Source organism: Andrographis paniculata, unplaced genomic scaffold, assembly GCF_009805555.1.
Source record: "Andrographis paniculata isolate CXL003 unplaced genomic scaffold, ASM980555v1 Contig45END, whole genome shotgun sequence".
Taxonomy (NCBI): Eukaryota; Viridiplantae; Streptophyta; class Magnoliopsida; order Lamiales; family Acanthaceae; genus Andrographis; species Andrographis paniculata.
Window position 1 is genome coordinate 3,690,448 of NW_026137579.1, and position 17,243 is coordinate 3,707,690.

The window sequence follows — 17,243 nt, forward strand, 5'->3', positions numbered from 1 at the left end:
ATTTGTTTCTGAATGTGGGGACCCTTTTGGGTGGGATGCACTATTCAGTTTAGTTATCCCTTTATACAGACTTCTCTTTTCATTGTGAAAGAATAGTATTTTTCCTTTTTCCTCTTCTCCGTCCGGCTTGTTGAGAGTGAGAATAATATTTCTTTCCTTTTTGTTTATATATCAAAGTTTTTATTTATGTCTCCTTCGCATTGCAATTTGCAACATCTGCAAATTAATTGATGGGTAACGATCATCATCAATTATTGTTATAATGTACTCCACATATCTAAGTCAATCGACAATGATACCATGGTCTCTCATGTGACTTGTTTAGTCGAATCAAGACAAAAGAACAAATTTAGGACAAGGCGGCTATCCTCCTACCTTAACAAACACACAAGCAAACACCCTTTTAACTCAAACATTTCAAAAATGAGAAAAAATAGTAAGTGTGTCAACTTGTTTTATTTTTTATTTTTTTTCTTATTGTTAATATTTATTTGGCTCAGGCAAGTTCCATAAAAGGGTGTTTTGGAATATAATATATGGTAGTAGTAGTTTGTGTGCAAAAACGTAGAGAGATGCATGTATGCCATGCAATGCAAGATCAGAATTGGAAGGAGGCGTCGGTGTCGCATTCTTCACGTAAATTGCATTAAATTAAATTACTAGTATTTCTTAGTTCTTATTTAATTAGAGGGAGAGGTATGGGAATGACCACGTAGTGTCGTCACTTGGTTAGGCATCAAACTGGGTTTAGTTTGTCTGTCTTCATAATTTCAATTTGGTTCCCACCAAAACCATCAAAGTAAAGACAAATTTACAAGTGGACTGCACACCATTACCATATATCAAGAATGAATTCAAGATTGAATTTCAATTTCCACCCCGCCATGCCTGCATGCCTGTTTAAATCAACGGCCATATCTTGTAATTTTGTCTGAGTACTCGTGGCATTTTCAAATTCTGATTAGGGAACTGTGCATTTCAAAACCTTTTGTCTGATCCAGATATTCCATGGGTTCTTAGTTTTGAATTCTGTGTGTGTGTGTGTCTGTTTGATTTGCAGCACACTATTGTCTAATCTAGTATGTTTGGAATACTAATATGTTTTGGTTTGAAATTATTTTGATAAAACTGTAATGAAAAAAATAAAGGAAGACACTTACTTTAATACCCAACCTAAATTGAACCTACAATTACCAAACCCAACAGTTACTTTTAGTGGTTAAATTATTTCCACCTTAAACTTACAATATTTCCTTAGGCAGCACGATGGTCCAAATTGACATGTGGATTTAACTAGGGTGGAAACAAATTACCAAATTTAAGTAGGCTGGAATTCTGACTATTGTTCTCCTGATCAGGTTTGGGTTGGATTTTCAAAAGTGATTAGCTTAAAAGAAAGTGATGGGCATGAAAACAGATATGTTTCTTACTTTGAAAAAAAAAAAGAAAGTTATATATATACGTACGCACATTTCCTCCAATTCTTCAAAATTATTTTTTCTTTTCTTTTCTTGCTATGCAGTTTTCCCCGTGGCGTCCACAACTGACTCCGTGTTCGCCTCGTGTTTTAGCGGACATGGGAGAAAACAAATCAAATCAAAACTGCTCATGTAAGTTGTCGTGAGAGAGGAGAGGGAGAGAGGGGGAATTTACTTGTGCCCTACTTTTTACACAGAGAGGAAAAAGGTTCTCTTCATATTTTCAATTCAATCGTTTGAAATTAATTCTGGGACTACCCCTGCTAAAGTCGATCACTATCCTCACTCTTCAGTATCTTATATTTGGCATCCATCTGGGTATTTGGGTTCTGGATCTTGGAGTGGAATTCTTGAACAAAGGCTAATTCTTGATTGAAATTTGAAACCAGAGGGATTCTTTTTTAAGAATGAAGGATGCTTTTCGCCCAAGGATTCTACTTGTGATGTAATATGGCACTGTTGCTGGCTGTTGCACACATACAAGATGTCGCTTTACATTGGTCGCGAGGCTTCAAAGGTTCGCCTCTTTGCTCCTCCACTCTTTTTTTTTTTTTTTTTTTCTTTATTTATATTCTTGAAAGAAATTATCAAAGATTTTTATTCTTAGCTTTGTTGTTAAATTGATTCCAACTAGTGAGCTTTTCATTGAAATCATTTTAGTGATACGTTTCTTCTTCTTTAATGACTTGAAGTTATGGAAGAGATTTTGTGCGGAGATCACAGCAGAAATCGACCTTCTTGCAAAATACTGGAAGTATATTTTGGGGGGTCTAATTTGCCAGGTTTGGACATACGCTTATGCTTACGATTATAGCTGCTGCTAGTCTGCAATGTCTGGTAAAGTAAAAGACAATCTTCTTGCAGAATCAAGAACTTTGAATTGTGAACTTAGTGCTTGAAAATCATTGATTTATTTATTTATAACTGTGCTCTTCAGTCTTCACTGTTTGTTGATCAAGTTGAGTCTTTTCCTCAAGTCATCGATAAGGGTAAATCATTTGGTAAAAGAGAGAAATTTTCCCCCCAACCTTTTAAAGTTTTACTGCATGACAAGCAATACAGAGACATGTATTTTTGCTCCCATTCTTACACCTACTGTAAAATATGTTTTCGGCTAAAAGCACATCACATCCAAAGTTTATTTCCCATTCAAAAAAGTTCAAATTGAAAATGCACCCATTTGCTCTTGTACTCTGGAGGATGTTTTGTAACTGTTAGAAGTTTTCTAGCATTCTTTATATTCCTATGATGGAGCCATCTCTGCAGTAGATGAACTATTTGGGTACTTCTGATAACATGAACATTCTGTCTTTGTATTGTTTTATGGATTCTAAGATAAATGTGTTTTGGTCTCATTTTTCATTAGTACATACACGGGCTAGCGGCTCGAGGAGTTCATTATCTACACCGGCCTGGACCGATGCTTCAGGATGCTGGCTTCTTTCTTCTTCCGGTAACAGCAAATTATATTTGCAATTGTGTTTCTCACTATTAGTAACATGTGGTTGCTCAAGGGATATAGATGAATCATTTTAACCTTTTTGTGCTGTAGGAGCTCGGGCAGGACAAAGCTTACATTAGTGAATCTGTTTTTACCATAATTTTTCTGTCTTTCGTCTTGGTGAGTTCTCAATCTGTTGAGATACCCAAAATGTCAATTAAGTTTATGTTCTGAATATATATGAACGTTGCCTGCAGTGGACTTTCCATCCTTTTGTACTGAAGAGCAAGAAGATCTATACAGTACTAATATGGTGCCGGGTCTTGGCTTTCTTAGTCGTAAGTGATTTTCCCTTATTCAGTTAGGATTGCTGAATATCACTTTTTTAGATGTCAACTATGCATATGTGTTGTAGCGAGCATTTTGATTTGTAGAAAGCTTGTAGTTATGCAAGCACTTCCGGAATATACTGGAAAAACTTTAATTAATGTACTCACTGTCACGTATTTGTAATAAATTTTGCTGCAGGCTTGTCAAATTCTTCGTATAATAACTTTCTATTCTACCCAGCTGCCAGGTCCAAATTATCACTGTCGGGAGGTAATCTACCTGAAGAATATATTGATATATTGTCAATCTTCTTTAGAATCTGCTAATGGATTATGCTCCCTAGACTGAAAAATTGTTGATCCTAAATTATGTAGGGTTCAAAGCTTGCAAGACTTCCTCGCCCGGACAGTGCTATAGAAGTTCTCTTGATTAACTGTAGGTGTTGCTTCATTATTCTAGTCCTGTTTTACTTTGGCAAACATTAATTATGTGTACTTATTGTATTTCTTTGCTCAATTTAGTTATTTGTTTTTGGCTCTTGCAGTTCCCCGGGGTGTGCTTTATGGTTGTGGCGACTTGATATTTTCATCGCACATGATATTCTCTCTAGTCTTTGTGAGAACATATCACAAATACGGCACGCAAAAGTAAAACCATGAGCTAGCTAGCTCTCTCATGTTGGATCTATTTTGGATTGGTCATGTAACTTTGTGGCTTATTATTGCAGTTTTATGAAGTACTTTGCGTGGTTAACTGTTGTGATTCAGAGCTTGTTGATTGTGGCATCCCGTAAGCATTACACGGTTGATATCATCGTGGCATGGTAGTTTGTGGTTCTAAGCTGACCCTCTGATTTGAGCAGCTCTTAAATTGAAGAAAATTGTTTATATTCGACATTTTTTGTTGCAGGTATACTGTCAATCTGGTTGTGTTCTTTGTTGATAAGAAGTTGCCAGGTTGGAACTTCTGATCTGCTGTATATAAAATGTTACACTGATATTTCCTTCCCATTGTTTCAAGAATGAGCTTGACTTGGATTGGATTTTGTCTGCAGAACTTCCGGACCGTTCTAAAACAGCTCCATTCCTTCCCATGGCCAAGGATAACATTAACAGGACCAAACTAAACAATCACGTACAGCTCAATGGGAATTCTGCGGATTCTTCGACGGATTGGGTATCTCAGGACTTACTTTGTTTCCCATATGTACTTACATTCCGAGCTGCAATAGTTGTTTGCGAGTGTTTTCATATACATAATTGCTGTCTTTCCAGAGTTCAAGAACTCCAATGAATGGCAAGATCATGCAAGAAGGAAATCTTGTGCAGGTTGTTGATACAGGTATCAATGGTGTTGGAGTGTAGATGAAAACGCAGAATTTGCCTCTGCTGAAACAGCCAGTGCCGCTACCACGAGTCCTAAATCCATACACTTGTAATCTTCTTCAGGCTACGGATTTTGAAATGTATCGACGAGTGGCATCAACAGTGCCATGTTGAGTCAATCCATAATTTTAATCGCCACAATTTATGTTTATATGCTGTTTCAGTAAAAAAAAAAAGATCGAAACTGGATCTCAGTATCACTTGCTCTGTGTGTGTGCAGCCGGATCTAGAACGACAAAGAGACAGCAGATGAGATTTTGAACATTGTGTCCTGTCCTCATTCGAAATCTGGAAGGACACTGACAAAGACTAACAGACAATATATAGTTAGGATTTGGTCGAGTGTTTGAAAGCAAAGCAATCGATCCCATATGAATCTGTCAAACCCTCTTGGTAGCCATGCCATGTGATGCATGATTAGGGAGGGTAGGGTGAAGAAGGCTTATGTTGGCGCAATTTAAGCATCAGTCAATTAAGTACAGTCCAATTGACTTAATATTTCTCAATGATGCAGTGTGGTTTTGTAGTAAAATCATAATTACACCCTGGCTGTATGATGGGGCTGGAAGGGGGCCCTGCCCTCATCATCCCCTTGGCCTTGTGCAAGATCGATCATTAATTGGTTTGTGTCTGATCTGCTGATCCCATCTTGCCTTGCCTTTCGTTTCTCCCTCCAATTTTGGTTTGTTTACCACAGGGACCATTTCCAGCTAGCTACCTCGGCCTCTGGCTCATCAGCTCAGTGCTGTTTCCATTTCAAATTTCTATTGGGCAAGACAGATTCTTGGACTTGACTACGACACTGTATCAAGAAAAGACTGCTGTGAGTTCTGCAAGCACCTACAGGGGAATTGGAGGAAACGTTTTGCCAGTGCTTTTGGTACAATTTTTGAATGTCAAGGACATAGCTGGATGTTAGAATCAAGAATACAGGATTTTATCTTCATGATGCAGACATAAAAAAAAAAAGAAAGAAAGAAAAAATACAGTGACATTGACCATGGATCTCTCGATGACTTTGACCTGTACCCAGGATTTCTATACTGCTAAGGACATATCATAGAGCATCATCGTGTCTAATTCTTCAGTTAGGTGATAATTTTGAAGCTCAGGAACCGAAATATAACATTCTTACAATCTCAGATTCTTCATATTTCTGTTTCAAAAGAAGGCCAACTAAGAGGGAGGATTAGGCAAAAAAAGAAGAATGATTACAAATTGAAAGGCTCCATAAAGCAAAACAAAATATATGCAAAAAGGACCTTACTTTTACAGACACAGCAACAACGCATGTCATGAGTGTACTACTGCTCACCAAAGTAGAGCACAAGAGAATGATATCATAGCACCATGCCATAAATATCTCTAACCCCATGCTTTGAATATACATACATACATATAAATTATAATTGCACCCTCTAGATAAGGTGAAAGCTAACCATTGCACGCATTGCCATTCTTGGATCCACAAAAACATAAAGATCCCATCTTTCGAATGTAGGTAGGTATTCCTAGTACTAATTTAAGTGCTGAGATCGATTATCTATCTGTCTAGACACCAGAAAATATCCCATTTCCAGTCTCTCAAGACTGCAAAATTTCTCTCTCCTCTAAATGGGTGCAAAGTGCTCCAAGTTTAGCTTCTGCTGGTGGCATTCTCATCACCTCAAGCCTACAGCTCTTCAATCCTCCGATTTGGGTTTGTAATATTTATGCATCCAGCAATCCTGGTTAGTTTCCTTGCAGTGAATTTTCTGACTTAGTGTTTTTTTTTTTTTTTTCAGAGAATGAGGAGAAAGAAAGTTTTCCAGGCTTCAAAGAGTTTAGGTGGGAGGAGCTGAAAGCTGCAACAAATGGGTTCTGTTCGGACAACATTGTCTCCGAGCATGGAGAGAAAGCTCCTAATGTTGTCTACAAAGGGTTTCTTGAGAATGAAGGCTGGATTGCTGTTAAGCGCTTCAACAAATTTGCCTGGCCTGATTCTCGCCAGTTTATAGTCAGTGACTTATCGTTCCTTCCATCCATTCCTTGCATAAAGATCTGATATGTAATTTTTTATTTTATTAAGCAATGTGCATGCCTAGCCTGGTCAAGTAGTTTGTCTGTGATCACCATTTCCAGAATAGTGTTGTTATGGATGGCATTTTTTTTTGCTTAATTAGGATGAGGCTAAAGTTGTGGGGAGTCTAAGAAGTGATCGGTTGGCGAATCTGATCGGTTGTTGCTTCGAGGGGGAGGAGCGGCTGCTCGTGGCAGAGTTCATGCCGCATGAGACTCTGGCCAAACATTTATTTCATTGTGAGCCATCATTTCTAACTCGACGATCATGCATGTTTTTTATAACTTGTGTTTTGATGTATATGCACGGCGGTGGTTGGATAATCGACACAGGGGAGAATCAACCGATGAAATGGGCGATGAGGCTGAGGGTGGCCTTGTACTTGGCTCAAGCTCTCGACTACTGCAGCAGCCGAGGCCGGGCATTGTATCACGACCTTAATGCTTACAGAGTCTTGTTTGACATGGTGAGATATGCATTGTTTCCTGAGAGGATTTGCCTTGAAATTTTAATTTTAAGCAGTTGTGTAATGGGATTGATATTTTGGTCATATGTAGGATTGCAACCCGAGGCTGTCCTGCTTTGGCCTCATGAAGAATAGCAGAGATGGCAAAAGTTACAGCACAAATCTAGCTTTCACTCCTCCAGAGTACTTGAGAACAGGTAAAGAAAACATCAGAAAAACAGGGGGGGTGGGGTGGGGTGGGGTTCTTGAGTTTGGATTTTGTCATGTATTTAAGTCAAACGTAATACATACATTTGGTGATGCTCCTGGGCAGGGAGAGTAACTCCAGAAAGTGTAGTTTACAGCTTTGGAACGATGCTGCTCGACCTTTTAAGTGGCAAGCATATACCTCCAAGCCATGTATGTATGTTGTCGATTATAAGTTTCCATTTCCTAGTAAATTCATTGGATGCCATTCTATTCTTGTAGGCGCTCGATCTCATCCGTGGAGAGAATTTTCTGATATTGATGGACTCCTGCTTGGAGAGTCATTTTTCGAATGATGCCGGAACTGAATTGGTGAAGCTGGCCACCCGGTGTTTGCAGTACGAGGGGCGAGAGAGGCCTAATTTTAAGTCTCTGGTCACTTCTCTCAGGTCTCTTCAGAAAGAAACTGAGGTTTTTGCACTTTCTTATCCAGATAGTTGTTGTTGTGCTAGAATGGAACAGCCAATCTAGTTTTGAACTGAGAGTTACATTTTCTCTTATGAACCAGGTTTCTTCTCATGTTTTGTTGGGAGTTGCCAAAGCAAATACCAATAGTAGCCAGCCATTGCTGCTGACACCCATGGGAGAAGCCTGCTTAAGAATGGACCTCACTGCCATTCATGAAATATTGGATAAGGCTGGGTACAAAGATGATGAAGGAATTGCTAATGAGGTTTGGATCACCATCTCTCCTGATGTGATCTAATGACTATATTCCATTTCGACGGGACTTGGGATGTATGGGCATCAACCTTGTCCCATTTCTCATTGACGAGGCATTGATATATTCATGCCACACAGCTATCTTTCCAGATGTGGACAAATCAAATGCAGGAGACCTTGAATCTAAAGAAGCAAGGGGATGGGGCGTTCCGGGAAAAGGATTTCACAACGGCCATTGATTGCTACACACAGGTAGTTAAGCCTATGACTTATCCTAACCCGGATCTTAATCTGATGAGGTAATTCTTGCTATGGCACAGTTTATTGATGGAGGGACGATGGTGTCGCCTACAGTGTATGCTCGGCGGTGTCTATGTTATTTGATGAGTGAGATGCCTAATCAAGCTCTAGGGGATGCTATGCAAGCAATGGTTGTCTCACCAGACTGGCCAACTGCTTTTCATCTTCAAGCAGCTTCACTACTTAAGCTTGGAATGGAAAATGATGCCCAACAATCACTTAAAGAGGCTACAAAACTGGAAGGCAAAAGAAGCAAAAAATAAGAATGTGTAGATATGTGCTTTTTACTGGTGTTTAGCCTTTGAATCCTTTTTTTTTCCCTACCCTCTCTTTAAATTAGAGTATTCATTTGAAATGGATTGCTAATTTTGTGAGCTTCAACTTCTGTTCTTAAGTTTTATTCGATGTTAAATGAAAAGTCATCAGATTTGTAACACTTCTCAATAAAAACTCTGCCTAACCTGGATTCCAGAATAAAACTCAAAACACTAATTATGCAAGTGCCCAAAATAAACTTATTCCCACTGGATGAACTCAGGCACAAGTGTATAAGATTTATGCGGGGGCAAATACATAATAAAGTAGACCCCAGCCAACAGTCTGATTCAGTCTTTGAATAAATTTTCATATTTCAAAGCAGAATTATAATACTATGAATGACTGCTGTATATAAAAAATATCATTGAACACAACTTACTAGTGTCCAAAATAAAACTCTGACCTCGTTATGCTTGGCCAACATAATCAACTTAAAATAGGGGAAAAAGAATGTCAGTGTTTCTACATTGGAGGTCGATTGTTTCCTAGTAGCTGCCCAACTAAATTAGTCACCTGAATAAATAAATAAACCAGTCAAGAAAGGCCATACAGAGAAGTAAACAGAAGAAACTAGCTGCCACATATGTTGAAGAACCTATCCAACCAAACATTTCTATGAAGTGAAAACAAATTTCAGAGATAGCATGATACAAAGATTATTAATAATACATGTTGCTCTTGTGGCATTCCAAAGGCTATATGATAAATGCAGCTTTATACAGGTTTAATTTGGTTTCTGGGATAATCATCAGTCATCCCTGCTCATACTGAGTGATTAAGGGAAATCTGATTGAAAAGCAGAGATCCTACAACCCAAGAGCTTATGTTGTAAGGGAGTATCAAATTTGACCAAAACATTTTCATGTTAGCTAGGACCCAAATTAAATTTAAAATGCTATCCCACATGAATGGTTATTTCTAATAATCTGCTGGCTCTAATTGTACCATTTATGACCTCAGAAGCTTGTTATGAAAAAGAACCACTGATCAATGAAAATATTGGTGCATTGTGTGCGACAATATGAACTACTCACCTGCCAATATTTTGCTACGCAGCGGTCAATGCAACTGTTTTCACCCATGTTTAACTCTGAGTCCTTATACCTAATAACATGAGAGATTCAAAATCATGAAAAGCATATTTTAGATAATCCTCATAGGATAATATACGGGTGTGTGTGTGTGTGTGTGTATGAGAGATCCATGCTGTTGGGTTTCTTATGATCCAGTCAACCAGTTGGATCTGCAGTACGTACTTGTTCTCAATGCATTTGTTGAAACATGTGTGAGTAAGCCTGTATCAGAACAGAGGTACAATCAAATTAACACATGAAACTCCTGAAGCATTTTAATTCTCAATGTACAACTAGGTAGTAGCAGTAACTCATACAGTCGGAGACAACAATTCCGGGTTCTCGAACAGGCAATAATAAATAGAAAAGGCAGATTGATGATTTTAGGATTCATTTAATACTAACACCGACGAATAAAACCAACACGCACTGAAATTAACCACGGAAAACTAAACAGAAGAAGAATCGAGCACGGGGCTAGGTAAATTCCCGAGGGCAAGCCATTCCCTTTTCAACGATTGAAAAAACCTTAACGTCATCTGAATCGCATTGCATAAACAGTATCACATCAACACAACCTAGTATCCAAACACAAAGAACGACTACCCACTTGTTAAACATTTCAACCCTATACTCCATCTCCTTCTCCATCATCCCAATAAGCTGCAGAGTGCCAAAAACAAAACATTACGAGTTACAATCCCACATATAAGATAAGTACATTCATCCCAAATCCTGAATCAGCGTGTCTCGCCAGAAAGCATAGAAGAAAACCTGATCTCTCTCAGCGGCAGACGGGCCGTTGCTCGGAGCCATTAGATCTGAAGCCGAGAGAACCAATGTAACTAAACAAACGCAGTAATTGAGGAGTTCCAAGTCTACAATTATGCAATTACGATCTATAAGCAGGCGTACCGTATAAAGGGTTTATGCGCTGCTGCTGCAAAACCCTAAATGGAAGCGAAATAAAGTCAACAAACAAATACAGCCCTACCCTACTAGGAGATATTTATATGGTGAACCTGATAGATCCTAACCGTCCACGCTATACGAAATCGACGCTCAATATAATTCGGATTATTTATTTAAGAAAACAAAATGGGACTGGTTTTATAAGGTTTGTATTTGATTTGGGAACCACAAAGTAGTCCAATGGTCAAGATCTCAATGTTTTGGTCGAGGCTTCGATTTGCTTCTACTAGTCTAGTATTATATTTTATAGAAAAAAATAAATATACGATATGTTATTTTCTATTAACTATATTATATTGTATTGTTTGGGTTGAATATTGAAGCGTGTAAGGATCTTAGCTGAGGTCGATATCATCAAACATAAGAGCTCACAAATAAATAATACTGCAAGCAGTATATGTATATTATAAATTGATCGAGCTTCAGTCAAAGAAGGAAAACTGGACACAACTCATGCATGCACATCATCGGAGAAATATAATAAGTTGCTGTGCTGTGCTGTGACTCCATTGGAGGTCAATCCATTCGATACAGATGATAGTACCATACCATCCATTTTCACTGGACCTTAATGCCTTCATCTTCGTCTTGTCTTCCACAATCCGCTTTTACGAGGGGATGTTGAAGTGGAAGAGCCAAGATATGACGAAGGCGAATACCATGCAAGCCAGGAGGAAGTTCAAGAAGCGGTGGCCGTTTAAGCAGGTTCTTGTTTCTGCAGCAGATGCCACCGCGGCAGAGGTTGCAGTCGCCGTAGCACCAACTCCCTCGCCGCCTTGCTGAGCAGCCTCGATGTCGTTAGGACCAACAACGTTGCGCGCCACTGAATTGCAGATTTCACATGTCCTGAAAATAAAGAGCAACAACACTTCAGTTTGGATAACTAGAAATTGACAGAGACTACAACAGCAGCAGCAGTTCGGACACAAAACATGGTTTATGGCACAATCCTCCAAACAAATGTAGGAATTTTACACAGTGAAAGACTAGCAATATCATAAACAGAATATAATTTGATAAAGAAGGGGAATTTTGAGCAGACATGATGATGAAGGTAAGGAAGGAATCCTCCCTAGGTATGAGAAATTAAAGCAGATGCTGTCCAAATGCTTTACCTTTTGCCATTGTACATTCTGCTGATTAACACAAATCTTTTACTATCTTTTAGTGACACCCCAAAACTATCAAATTAACAGCAGAGGTCTTTTCCAGCATACCCAATTACACAAAATCAGATATTTTCTTCAACCATAATTCTGGTGGGGATACAACAAGAAGGACAAGGACAAGGACAAGAACAAGAAGACCCACAGTGGCGATTACATTACAGCTGAATAAAATTAGATCAATGGTTTGAAAGAATTATAGAACTCACTTGTTTCCTTTGATTTTAAACCAAGTGTCTGCACATTGCTTGTGGGCAGCAGCCAAGTCGTCTTTGCAAGAGCAGCCCAGCTCGATGGCAATTCCGGCGCCTGGGCTGCTGCTCACCAGACTCAAATGGCAAATCCGGCAATCCCTCTCTAGGGTTCCCAAATTGGGATTCTTCTCGACAATCACTCCCCTTTCCAAGTCCACAGAGTTACGAGGATCAGCGGCCGATGAAGCTCTGACAGATTCCTCCAGAATCTCAGACCCACAGGCGAAGTTGTAATCATCGTAAGAACCATCGCCATCAGCAGTCGAATAGAAATTGGAGTTGCAAGAACCTTCATCGGCGTCGGAGAAGCAGACGCTGTCCTCCTCCTCCTCCTCCTCCTCCTCGCTGGTGGCGCCGCCGCCAGTACTCCGGCAGCCGCATTCTAAATCTAAGTGGGGCAGTTCTAAAGCGGACATTTTTAAGAAGACCCAGATGCAGAATTAAATGTTTGGGACCCAAACGGAGCATAGAAGCTCTCAAAACAAAATCTTTGAAGAACCAGCCATTCGTTTATTTGAGAAGATAAGTTTCCTGCTTCTGTGCGTGAATGGTTTCTAAGAAGAGAAAAAATGAAAAAAAAAGCACCAGTTTTTAGGCAGAAAAAATGGGGATTAAGGCTCGCGAGAATGAATCTTGAAAGACACAATTGTTAATATCAGCAATTCCAAGAATGTGACTTACTTCTCTATAGATATAGATATACATATATTTAAGAACCCAGAATAGAATGAGTGTAGGAATCGAGGGTTGGATTAGGTGATCCCCTCCCCTCAACTCCCCCCATAGTTGTTGTTGTTGTTCTGCAACAGAAAAGAAAATGTGGTGTGTTGCAGGTGCCAGTGGAAGTGATGAGAAATAAGAAGAATAAAACCAGGAAAAGAACAAAAATCTTCACAGTAAATACAGAAAAATGCGTAGGTAAGGATTTGCCTCGGAAACCCGAAATACAGTAGACTAGTGAGAGAAAAGACAATGGAGACCTGATTTGGTTAAATAACACACAACAGTCCAACGCTACATGGACACTTAATTAAAACTTCTAACATTATTGTAATTTTCACAGAAATGAGTGTCTGAAAGACAAGTTTTCAAAAAAGAGAGATTTTATTGATTAATATAAATTTATCCTGACGTTGGATGCTTCAAAGTTCCACCTTTGTCTTTTAATCTTTTTTATCCTTCCCCACTCTACCAGACCTGCTTTAATTTCGATTAGACTACATTAGTCATTTTAAATCCATACAAATACAATTGTGACCTTTGTTTTGCGCACCTCTCACGGCAACGTGTAATTTGTGTCACAACCATTAAATTCAATCAAATATCGTCTGATATTCCATGTCTATCTCTCTTAATTTTAATTTTCCTTTATCATACATTGGGTAATTATTGAGGGAGAAAGCACAGCATAGCAGGCACATCACATGTGAATCTGGATGAGGATGATGACGATGGTGAGATATTTCTGGTCCTGGTCTGGTCCATGGCAAAGGTATGGGTTTACAGACCACAGTAGTACATACTTACAGTGACCTTGGGAAATGACGACATTTCCTTTGATTCTTCAACTAAAACCATCAAGTAATTAATTGTAGTATGTAGTAAAAAGTTATTACGACAAAATACACTCACTGCATCAATCTCAAGCTCTCTCTCGGCTATCAATGTCACTCTGCATTCTTGACACACTGAGTAAACGTGGGCGTGAAACTGATCTGTTGTAGTTGTAGTTGTAGACCCGACACTGGATGCACCTGCCCGGCTGCCCCACCCCACGTCTTTCCCTGCCCACGTGTCACCCATCTCTTTTCGTACATACATAGGAAAGAAGCAGAGAAGAAGGACATATTAAAATTATTTCATTCATATATTCAGCGTGAAGCCATCGACAGAAATATCCAGAATCAAATTTTTATTTTACACTTTTCCATTCTATTAATTAAAGAAAGTTTATATGTGAAGGAAGGAGGATTCCAATCCTAATCAAAGTATCAAACTACTCCACAATGGTATTTTTTTTGGTCCAAGACCACAAAGTGAACACCCAAAACGTGGTCTTGGAACAAACCCACATCTAATTTACACGTCAAAAGTTGATCCAAAGTCATTAAGCATTTGCAAAGAAGATACTCTCGCATTGTTTCTTCACTTGGAATTACATTAGGAGGAATAGATGCTTGTCTATTCCGACCAAATTGCTAGCAAGAAAGATTACATGAAATGTTAATAATGGCCACAGCTTTTTTATTTTTTATTTATTTAAATGATCATTGGTTTTACAGTATATACATAAATATAAATATGTGTTGCCAGAATCTCCTCCTTGTGCAGTTAGGCTTCACATGTGGTGTCAGATTGGAAACGACGATGGGAAAAATACAAGTGGGGCCGTATGAAAAAGAGTCCCAGCAGTAGGATAACATGATCTTGTATTCATAATGGGGTTTTTCTCTCTGTCGCTATACGCCATTTCTAAATTTTGGATGTGACACTTGGTAAGAACGAAGTTACATAAAACTGTATACATACTTTTTTTTCTTCTTGCGTGAATGGAGTTATCATCATTACTGTTTTTGGGTGGAATGGGGTGGGTAAGGACTATGGAATTATGGGAACCATATCATCATGCTCACCCTAAGGTGCATCATTTAGTTATGAGCATTTTTTATTTTTTATTTCCAGGCAAACATTTATGGTTTGATTGTTATCCATCATTGTGTTTCGCCTGCAATGAACTGGGAGAGACACGAGTAATGATTAGAATGTTCATATTGGATATCATCAAGAATGAAACTTGAAAAGGATGATCATCAATCAACCACAATCTTGTATTTATGGTGAGCAACGAAGAATAACCAATTAGCAATGCTAAGTTCTCACAAAATTCCTCAATTTGGCTGTTACAAGATAAGAGAGAGATGCTGGCTACATTAAACATTATAATTTTGATTACAGCAGGAGGTGTACAAATTTGAACTAACCTATGATCTATTTAGTCCCTACTAGATTTTGGGTTAGTAAAGGTTGCCTGTATTGTCTACTACATCACCCTTTTTCGGACAGTTAATCCTCGGGTTTCCATTCACCAGAGTATCTTCAGGGTGTCTAATATGTTGGTTATTGTTGATGGACAATAACTCGGAGGGTGTACCTGTATTATCCATTGCTTGAATGCTGCTGCTATCTACACCATTCTTGGACCAAGCAACATTGCTTATATCTGCTGCCAATGCGGCCAATTCATGGCTAGTGAAGGAAGGAGAGTCTGTATACTCAATAAATTCAGGTCCCAGCAATGAAGTCGCAGGTGCTACATCACCGGACGTTTGGCAGCAACCATGGCCACAATGGTGCGGCACTGACAGCTCACCATAGGCTCCTTCAAGCAATTTTCCTATATCTAAGTTTGAGGCTTGGGTGAAGGACATCTTGGGTGGAGCCAAACTCGGAGATGAACATGTTTTGTCTCTTCCATCTGCAGCATTGTATGCCCTAAATGCACTAATCCGGGCAACAGGACGGAATAGAGTAGGCGGATCCATAGATGTCTCTTTGATTTGAATTTGGGATTGAACCCTATCGTCATATTGGGAATTATCCATCCATTCCAAAGAGCTGACATCTCTGCCTTCACTGGACTTCAAAGAGTTTTCATCGCCACAAGATGGCGTTTCTTCAGATGAAGCCTTTGAATTTTCGACGCTTGTATTTTCAACCACGTTAATAGATTCCAAATTATACTTCCCAAGCTCCATGCAATGACGCCTTAATGTCGAGTTCCAGTGATTTTTTATAGCATTGTCAGTTCTCCCAGGCAATAGCCTTGCTATTGCTGCCCACTTATTTCCATGGATAGCATGAGCTTGAAGTATGATACGATCTTCTTCATCTGTAACAATTAGCAGCAGTCCACCATAAAGCCATTAAAAGTGCAAGTGTGTATCATATCCATTGACAGAACATAAAATGATCAAGAAACAGGCTTGGTGGTTCCAAACTTTTTACTGGTATCACCTTGGGGCAAAGCATCAGCAAAATGTTCTCAGTTCAAAGAAATCTTTTGTGCAGTTACTCAAAGCAACTGCTGAAAATGTTGTTCAAATTGAAATTGGAAGTATCCCCAATTCCAATTCACAGGGCTAAATCATTTCCATCCAAAATATTACTCCATTTAGCTGCGTCTGATCTATCAAAACTCCACCCCCTTTCAATGAAGGAAATCAGGAAAATACCCATACAGAAAGCACACTAGTCCAGAAAGTGCAGACATTGGCTATGCTAAAAATATCAAACATAAATACAACAGACAAAACAAAAGTGCGTTCATAATTACAAAGTGAAGGCCGTTTACCAGTAAAAGGTTTGCGTTTAACGGCAGGATCTAGCTGATTGCACCAACGGAGGCGGCACGATTTTCCCGATCGGCCGGGAATTCCTCGGGCTATTAGACTCCAGTTTCTAGCCCCGAAGTTACCAACAAGTCGACTCAACATCGCGTCCTCGTCGGGACACCACGGACCTTTAATTCGGTCCACCATTCTTTTGCTCACTCTACCGCCGGTTCCAACCATTGCAGCGTTGCTCATCCCGCCGACGGCGTGCTCCTCCACCGCCATTTGAGTGCTGATTTCCATAAATAACTCGGCTTTATTGCGGGCCCAAAACCCGCGCAGACGAGAGCAGAGTGGAGTAGTAAATATCGTTTGACTGAACCCGTCTTCGTCTTCGACCGTGAGTGAGAGTGAATAGGCCCGCTGCCCCTAAAACGTTATGCCCCAAAATGCGATTTTCATAGACCTACAGTAGATGCGACTTTATATCAAAAGTACATTTTTTTTTAAAAAAAAAAAAATTTAAATTCTATCAATAAATGATATGAATTATGATATAGAATGACATAATAAATAAACTTTTTTTTTTTTTAATTATTGTAGCATTTAAGGTATCTATGCAGCTATATATGCTGTTTATTTGCATTTTTAGATAATCTATTCTAATATTTTTGGATAAAAATATAGCCTAGTTACGAATCATATTTTGAAATTTTTATATTTCCGGTTAATATTTTCTCTTCTTTTTTTTAAAAATTTTA

At 38.9% G+C, this 17,243-nt stretch overlaps 5 protein-coding genes across 12 annotated transcripts; 2 read left to right on the forward strand and 3 right to left on the reverse strand.

Annotated features, from left to right (window-relative positions):
• Nucleotides 1-1,474: 1,474 nt before the first annotated feature.
• Nucleotides 1,475-4,785, forward strand: LOC127251515 (phosphatidylinositol:ceramide inositolphosphotransferase 1-like). 4 transcript variants are annotated; one of them, XM_051275239.1, is made up of 13 exons: nucleotides 1,475-1,610; nucleotides 1,868-1,995; nucleotides 2,171-2,260; nucleotides 2,845-2,931; nucleotides 3,031-3,099; nucleotides 3,177-3,257; nucleotides 3,448-3,519; nucleotides 3,624-3,684; nucleotides 3,794-3,896; nucleotides 3,977-4,072; nucleotides 4,159-4,205; nucleotides 4,304-4,425; nucleotides 4,524-4,785. In XM_051275239.1, the coding sequence occupies exons 2-13, from the start codon at nucleotides 1,963-1,965 to the stop codon at nucleotides 4,611-4,613; spliced, it is 951 nt and encodes a 316-aa protein (XP_051131196.1). In that variant the 5' UTR covers nucleotides 1,475-1,610; nucleotides 1,868-1,962; the 3' UTR covers nucleotides 4,614-4,785. The 4 variants fall into 4 exon arrangements, with proteins under 4 accessions (XP_051131196.1, XP_051131197.1, XP_051131194.1 ...); XM_051275237.1 differs by having other exon boundaries at nucleotides 1,504-1,686; nucleotides 1,772-1,995; XM_051275238.1 differs by having other exon boundaries at nucleotides 1,504-1,686.
• LOC127251513 (serine/threonine-protein kinase BSK6-like) lies at nucleotides 4,616-8,779 on the forward strand. 3 transcript variants are annotated; one of them, XM_051275234.1, is made up of 11 exons: nucleotides 4,616-4,743; nucleotides 4,855-5,256; nucleotides 5,332-6,333; nucleotides 6,419-6,630; nucleotides 6,797-7,159; nucleotides 7,251-7,356; nucleotides 7,473-7,558; nucleotides 7,628-7,816; nucleotides 7,914-8,078; nucleotides 8,207-8,320; nucleotides 8,389-8,778. In XM_051275234.1, the coding sequence occupies exons 3-11, from the start codon at nucleotides 6,249-6,251 to the stop codon at nucleotides 8,629-8,631; spliced, it is 1,563 nt and encodes a 520-aa protein (XP_051131191.1). In that variant the 5' UTR covers nucleotides 4,616-4,743; nucleotides 4,855-5,256; nucleotides 5,332-6,248; the 3' UTR covers nucleotides 8,632-8,778. The 3 variants fall into 3 exon arrangements, with proteins under 3 accessions (XP_051131191.1, XP_051131193.1, XP_051131192.1); XM_051275236.1 differs by having other exon boundaries at nucleotides 4,855-6,333; nucleotides 6,797-6,932; nucleotides 7,026-7,159; nucleotides 8,389-8,772; XM_051275235.1 differs by having other exon boundaries at nucleotides 4,855-6,333; nucleotides 8,219-8,320; nucleotides 8,389-8,779.
• A 190-nt stretch (nucleotides 8,780-8,969) lies between these two features.
• On the reverse strand, nucleotides 8,970-10,823 carry LOC127251517 (mitochondrial import inner membrane translocase subunit TIM10). Of its 2 annotated transcripts, XM_051275243.1 has the most exons (6): nucleotides 10,675-10,823; nucleotides 10,534-10,580; nucleotides 10,370-10,422; nucleotides 9,943-9,981; nucleotides 9,721-9,790; nucleotides 9,206-9,492 (listed from the first exon to the last, which is right to left on the reverse strand). In XM_051275243.1, exons 2-6 carry the CDS (start codon nucleotides 10,573-10,575, stop codon nucleotides 9,439-9,441), a joined length of 258 nt encoding a protein of 85 aa, XP_051131200.1. In that variant the 5' UTR covers nucleotides 10,576-10,580; nucleotides 10,675-10,823; the 3' UTR covers nucleotides 9,206-9,438. The 2 variants fall into 2 exon arrangements, with proteins under 2 accessions (XP_051131201.1, XP_051131200.1); XM_051275244.1 differs by lacking the exon at nucleotides 9,206-9,492 and adding an exon at nucleotides 8,970-9,199 and having other exon boundaries at nucleotides 10,534-10,742.
• Nucleotides 10,824-11,057: 234 nt separating this feature from the next.
• LOC127251516 (uncharacterized) lies at nucleotides 11,058-13,099 on the reverse strand. 2 transcript variants are annotated; one of them, XM_051275242.1, is made up of 3 exons: nucleotides 12,833-13,099; nucleotides 12,107-12,705; nucleotides 11,058-11,577 (listed from the first exon to the last, which is right to left on the reverse strand). In XM_051275242.1, exons 2-3 carry the CDS (start codon nucleotides 12,565-12,567, stop codon nucleotides 11,340-11,342), a joined length of 699 nt encoding a protein of 232 aa, XP_051131199.1. In that variant the 5' UTR covers nucleotides 12,568-12,705; nucleotides 12,833-13,099; the 3' UTR covers nucleotides 11,058-11,339. The 2 variants fall into 2 exon arrangements, with proteins under 2 accessions (XP_051131199.1, XP_051131198.1); XM_051275241.1 differs by having other exon boundaries at nucleotides 12,107-13,099.
• Nucleotides 13,100-14,926: 1,827 nt separating this feature from the next.
• LOC127251375 (transcription factor MYB1-like) lies at nucleotides 14,927-16,890 on the reverse strand. The gene is made up of 2 exons (XM_051275041.1): nucleotides 16,503-16,890; nucleotides 14,927-16,040 (listed from the first exon to the last, which is right to left on the reverse strand). Exons 1-2 carry the CDS (start codon nucleotides 16,783-16,785, stop codon nucleotides 15,166-15,168), a joined length of 1,158 nt encoding a protein of 385 aa, XP_051130998.1. The 5' UTR covers nucleotides 16,786-16,890; the 3' UTR covers nucleotides 14,927-15,165.
• Nucleotides 16,891-17,243: the final 353 nt, after the last annotated feature.

What these genes read in the sequence shown, in the direction of transcription:
- LOC127251375 (XM_051275041.1), bottom strand. Translation starts at nt 16,785, where the DNA reads ATGGAAATCAGCACTCAAATGGCGGTGGAGGAGCACGCCGTCGGCGGG. An exon ending in TAAACGCAAACCTTTTACTG is followed by an intron (nt 16,041 to 16,502) that starts GTAAACGGCCTT and finishes TAATTGTTACAG; the next exon opens with ATGAAGAAGATCGTATCATA.
- LOC127251513 (XM_051275234.1), top strand. Translation starts at nt 6,249, where the DNA reads ATGGGTGCAAAGTGCTCCAAGTTTAGCTTCTGCTGGTGGCATTCTCAT. An exon ending in AGCATATACCTCCAAGCCAT is followed by an intron (nt 7,559 to 7,627) that starts GTATGTATGTTG and finishes CTATTCTTGTAG; the next exon opens with GCGCTCGATCTCATCCGTGG. An exon ending in CTCTTCAGAAAGAAACTGAG is followed by an intron (nt 7,817 to 7,913) that starts GTTTTTGCACTT and finishes CTTATGAACCAG; the next exon opens with GTTTCTTCTCATGTTTTGTT.
- LOC127251516 (XM_051275242.1), bottom strand. Translation starts at nt 12,567, where the DNA reads ATGTCCGCTTTAGAACTGCCCCACTTAGATTTAGAATGCGGCTGCCGG. An exon ending in TTTAAAATCAAAGGAAACAA is followed by an intron (nt 11,578 to 12,106) that starts GTGAGTTCTATA and finishes CTTTATTTTCAG; the next exon opens with GACATGTGAAATCTGCAATT.
- LOC127251515 (XM_051275239.1), top strand. Translation starts at nt 1,963, where the DNA reads ATGTCGCTTTACATTGGTCGCGAGGCTTCAAAG. An exon ending in CACAAATACGGCACGCAAAA is followed by an intron (nt 3,897 to 3,976) that starts GTAAAACCATGA and finishes TTATTATTGCAG; the next exon opens with TTTTATGAAGTACTTTGCGT. An exon ending in CGGATTCTTCGACGGATTGG is followed by an intron (nt 4,426 to 4,523) that starts GTATCTCAGGAC and finishes CTGTCTTTCCAG; the next exon opens with AGTTCAAGAACTCCAATGAA.
- LOC127251517 (XM_051275243.1), bottom strand. Translation starts at nt 10,575, where the DNA reads ATGGCTCCGAGCAACGGCCCGTCTGCCGCTGAGAGAGATCAG. An exon ending in CTGCCGCTGAGAGAGATCAG is followed by an intron (nt 10,423 to 10,533) that starts GTTTTCTTCTAT and finishes GGCACTCTGCAG; the next exon opens with CTTATTGGGATGATGGAGAA. An exon ending in AGGGTTGAAATGTTTAACAA is followed by an intron (nt 9,982 to 10,369) that starts GTGGGTAGTCGT and finishes GTTCTGATACAG; the next exon opens with GCTTACTCACACATGTTTCA.